A 5303-nucleotide genomic window follows, 5' to 3' on the forward strand; every position below is an offset into this window, starting at 1 on the left:
CCATTTAATTTTTATCTTTCACACAGACATTTAAATGTAGGCCTTAATTCACTAACGTTTGGTTTCATGGCCATCAGAAACCACAGAGAAGACTGCAAGCTCACAAACATGGATATGCAATTACCATCTCATAACTAGGAGATAAACACTGTGCTATGGAAAAAAATACAAAATATAAAGTTGACATTTGTTCACAGCAGAGTTCTATAGTGTGCCCTTAAACAATGGATGTGCAGTGTTGAGCAACTATAAGGCCTCAGCAGCTCTTAAACTGGCAAACCTTGAGCTTGAAGTTTCACTGTGCTACTGGACAACTGCTATTAACCCTAATCGACAAATACAGGTTGCAGACAACACCACCACTTTGTCAGATTACTTATGACAAAAGCCAACGAGGAGGTCAAAATCTGTCAGAGTGGTTTCAGGACAATAACTGATTCTACTATGTTTTTATTATTGAGGTCATAAAGGGTGGGGGAGTGCATTACATTAAGATGTGGTTCTAATGTTTTGGGCACCCTATTTAAAATATTGAGGGGGCAAAACTTTAGAACCACCTCTTAACATAAAGTATGACTCTGCTAAACACCTTGACCTCAATAATAAAAACATAGTAGAAGTATTATAGTAGCATCTTTCTGATATTTTTAAAGCAAAGCTAATTAGCAAAAGCTAATTAATTATAATCTTTACAAAGTAGGATTCAATGCAGAGCTGCTGTATTGGATTGCATTAGATTGTACAGGTGGACCTATCGTTGTGGCTGATCAGTTTTGGTGTTCTGCAGTTTTTTGCTTATCCACATTACTCAGATACTTATATGCAGGTAATTGCGATAAGCTAATAAGGGCCACTATACTGTCTTGGGCAACTTATCGGTTTAGCTCTACTAGGAGGGTGTGTTTAACATGAGTATCTTTTTTTATATAAACCCTTGCAACAGCACATTCATATCAGATCCAATTGTTTGTGAGGTCAGTATTAAACTGTTTCCCACACTAGACTACTTTGAAATTCTAGACAATAAAATAGGCTTTGATAATCCGTAATAATCAGTTAACAATTGTAAAAATGTTTTTAGATTATATTATTATTATTATGGTCTTGTATGTTCTGTCTGTATGAGATTGTATTGTCTTTTTTAAAGTTCAGCGGCAGACATGAATTTGACACTCGGGGACAGCAATGTGACAGTACGTGTGACTTACCATGATACATTATTTACAACTGTGGGCAGGAATGTGACTGTTGTCATCCTTGGCATAACAATCAACTACATCAATGCCACCATGCTCCACACGTTCAACAAGCATCGAGTGTGTATTTTATTAATTCCATATGTATACTTAGTTAAGAAAATGTTGTAATCTAATTACCAAAGTCAGTGTTGCCTTGTTTTCCTTTGTTTCTCTTTCTATGTTTGATAAACAGGTGGTTTTAATAATTTAATAATAAGGTATTTTATCATGTGGTAGAATTTAAGATGGTACACTGTCACACTATGGTGTAGTAAACCTAGTATTATTGAACTGTAGTCATGGAATTTGAAAATATAAATTGTCTGCATCTAACAATTATTAATCTGACTATTATTTAGTTAATCTATTATTTTCTTTCAAAAGAAATTATTTAAAAGTAAGAGATGCTGGTAACAGTTTCACAGTGTTGTCCAGTTACTTTAATGCAAATGTATTATATTTTACTAAAACACTACCATAAAAATGCATCATGAAATAATTTTCAAGTTTGCAGTAACAAGTTTACAAACAAATGCAATAATTCTTCACTTTAAAGAAGAATTTTGGGAAAATTATTAATCAACCGACATAAATTTAATGAAGTAAAAGACTGCGATCTAACTGTTAATTGTATCATTCAGATTTTCAAGCTGAACGCTCGCTACATCCTTTTCATCCACCTGGTGTTCAATGACATGATCCAGCTTACAACCAGCATTTTTCTCTACATCCTCGCCACTGTCTTCAACACCATCTATGTCTCCTTCTGTGTACTTATCATTATACCAGCTATTCTAACAACACTAAACACCCCTCTGAATTTAGCTTTCATGGCTGCAGAGTGTTACATTGCTGTCTGTGTCCCTCTTCGCTATAACTATATATGTACGGTCAGAAGAACATATATTGTAATTGCTGTAATCTGGACAGTGAGTTCACTTTCTGTCCTGCCAGATGTCTTCATTCTTTTGGCCACTGAACCTCTGCAGTTCTTAAATTCACAAGCGTACTGCAGTAGAGATACTGTATTTAGGAGCACCTACAGTCTGAAGAAGAGAGATGCCTCCCACATATTGTGTCTGGTGGTGGTTTGGTTCACTCTGTTCTACACTTACATCAGAATTATGTTTGCCGCTAAAGCTGCTAATGCAGATGCTAAAAAGACAAGAAACACTCTCCTCCTTCATGGCTTTCAGGTGCTGTTGTGTATGATGGTCTATGTGCAACCTATGTTATTTCAAGTGCTAACAAACTTATTTCCAGGAGAGGAAAAATCTGTATACTTACTTTGTATGTATGTTACCTTTGTCATAATCCAAATCCTTCCTTGCTTTGCGAGTCCTATTGTCTATGGGTTACGAGACAAAACTTTTAGGAAGTACTTCAAGAGGTATTTCTTTTGTACAATTACCATAAACACCCAAACAAATAGAACAAAGAAGTAATCATAAAATTCACTTTTGATTTTGCTGATGTGAACATGTAATTGGCAAAGTCTGGGCACAAAATCAACAATTTGGAAATGTGCTTTGGATCCACTGACAAACGCTCTTGGTTTAACGATAGAAACTAAAACACAGACCCTGTACACCACATTATGTGTAATGTGGTGTACAGGGTTTAAATTAATTTTGTGTTTTCCGACACCAACACAAGAAACATACAGCACAATAAGCATTTCGTAAAATATGTCCCTTAGTGAGTTGCACAATTTGGACACACAATCTTCAGGCAGATCTCTGAGTTTTTCACCAGTTTTCACCAGAATAGTAGGAGCTCAATGACATTTGTTTGAGTCCACATATTTTTTGATATGATGGGGATTAGGACTTTAAAAAGTTATTCCAAAATCTTAAAGGAATAGTTCTGGATCTTTCCAGCTGGTCTTAATATATACTGTACCTAAATGGTATTTACACATATGGAACAGGCTGTTCCCCCGCTTTCCAGAGTGTACAGTACATGAACTGATGTTTACAGCCATTATATGCACTTCAAACTTCAGACTGAGACTCCAGAGCTGGCTCTAGCCATTTTGGTTCCCTAAGCGAGATTATGATTTGGTGCCCCTTGAACCCCCCACCCCTTCTCTCTCACACACACACACACAGACTGATGGACAGTAGCCATATGACAGGACTTAAAGTTTTACTTGTTGATCAAACACATACAATAAAATGACAGAAATAATAATACAATTTATAAAACGAAACAACATAAATAAAACTCGAGTTCCTGTTCTGGTTTTGTGCAAATAAGTAGAAAGTTCTGACAGCTCCCACAATATGAATACTAAAAAGTTGCTATGTTCAGACAATACAAAACACAAAAGTTGAAGTGTGGGTGTAACTCAAAGTCAGTTCCAGTCACAGCAAATCTTTATTCTTTCCCCCACCCGCAACAATGGAAATGGTGCTATAGTCAGTTAATACTTCTACTTGTATTTGGTAACAATAGGTCTCGTAAACAATGGGCCTTACAGAAGCACAATGTGCAAACAAAACGACATAAAACTATAACGTTACACTAAAATCTAATCCAAAGTCTCTAATAGTTTTCAATTAAGATTGTACATGTCTGGACTTCCTTGCAGAAAAGGCATCTGTGGTATCATCAAAAGATACCTACGTAGAAACCTTACAAAACCTGCACGTAGGGCTTAGAAGGGCTTTTCATGATGACAATATCAATATGACAAATATAAAATTAGATAATATTAAACTTTACTGATCCCACAACAAGGAAATTCACTCGTTAAGCAGCTCACACTTATAAAGGGCAAAAAGCATTATCAAAGTATTTTTTTAAATAAAATTTTAAATTGGTATATACAATGTATATCCAAAAGTATTTATAAATAAACACAGCCAAGAATTTACAGTAATCATGACCAGAGATATTCAGCTGAACTGTTGAGATGTACAGTCTTACAGTGGTGAAAGATGAAAGATCTGTGTTAACGCTGCTTCCTACACTGAGGGTGCATCACTTTGCTGCTGAAGGAGCTGCACAGAGCCTCCACTGTCTGATGCACTGGGTGAGAAGTATTGTCCATAAAGGATGTAGGCTTTGATAACATCCTACTCTTACACACCTCCTTCACAGCGTCCAGTGGGCAGCCCAGGAAAGAAGTGGGCTTGTTCACTCACTTGTACTTGGTATCAGCAAGGACAGAAATCCCTTTACTCAGTGTGGGGAAACAGTGATATTAGGATATCCCTACTATTTTACCTGTACTGAATGCAAAATCAAATAAAAGTTACAAAATGTTTTGTTTAATTAACTGAGTCAAACTGTAGTTTAATGTAATTTTGCATTAAATGAAAAAGATCCTTAGAAATTATAAATGTACATAACTATTTATATAGCTTTTCTTTAGAGTTTGCTTGATGAAATTTGTAAAATGATACAATGTGCAATACATTATGACTTATTATAAATACCAAATATTACCACCATAGTCAAAGACTGAACAGAGTCAAGAGTGAGACTTAAAAATGTGGTCCATAAAATAAAAGTCCTGGTCCATGGTTCTTTTGATTGGATGCAGTTTGGGGCTGGCCTTAACTTTGTTACCTCTTAATGTACTTTGGTAATTAGATTACGTTTAAGCTTGCAGTGATGTCTATACGGAAGGTATTATTGTAATTATGAGGCAAAACTGAAAAATAACTTCTCATTCACTTTGCAAATCCCATTGTCTATGGGTCACGAGACTTTTAGGAATTACTTCACACGGTATCTCCTATGTGCAGTCACCGTAAACATCCAATCAGAGACAACACAGAAAATTCAGTTATAAAATATTCCAGAAGCACTTTACAACATGGTAATAATGTAATAGTGGCATATTTAAAAAAATAACTATTTATAGTGGGGTAATAAGCGAATAGGGAGTAACATCTCAGTTATAAACTAATGGGATCATGTGTTTGTCATAACAAGGTATTTGGGGTTGACATTTTGGCAGTACGCACGTAACACGGATTTGTTGATTAAAAAAAAAAACAGCAATTACTAGGCCGTAGTAACCAGGTTATACCCGCTTTATGAAATTATTTTATG

General features: G+C 35.5%; 1 protein-coding gene across 1 annotated transcript; it reads left to right on the forward strand.

Annotated features, from left to right (window-relative positions):
• Nucleotides 1-1160: 1160 nt before the first annotated feature.
• On the forward strand, nucleotides 1161-2683 carry LOC137127401 (odorant receptor 131-2-like). Its single transcript, XM_067504322.1, has 2 exons — nucleotides 1161-1316; nucleotides 1880-2683. Exons 1-2 carry the CDS (start codon nucleotides 1161-1163, stop codon nucleotides 2681-2683), a joined length of 960 nt encoding a protein of 319 aa, XP_067360423.1.
• The last annotated feature ends 2620 nt before the right edge of the window (nucleotides 2684-5303 follow it).

This window comes from Channa argus, chromosome 5 (genome assembly GCF_033026475.1).
Source record: "Channa argus isolate prfri chromosome 5, Channa argus male v1.0, whole genome shotgun sequence".
In the NCBI taxonomy this organism is placed as follows: domain Eukaryota; kingdom Metazoa; phylum Chordata; class Actinopteri; order Anabantiformes; family Channidae; genus Channa; species Channa argus.

Bases quoted from the DNA above. Each gene is read 5' to 3' on its own strand.
- LOC137127401 (XM_067504322.1), top strand. From the start codon at position 1,161: ATGAATTTGACACTCGGGGACAGCAATGTGACAGTACGTGTGACTTAC. The intron at 1,317-1,879 runs GTGTGTATTTTA...TGTATCATTCAG, and splicing joins ACACGTTCAACAAGCATCGA to ATTTTCAAGCTGAACGCTCG.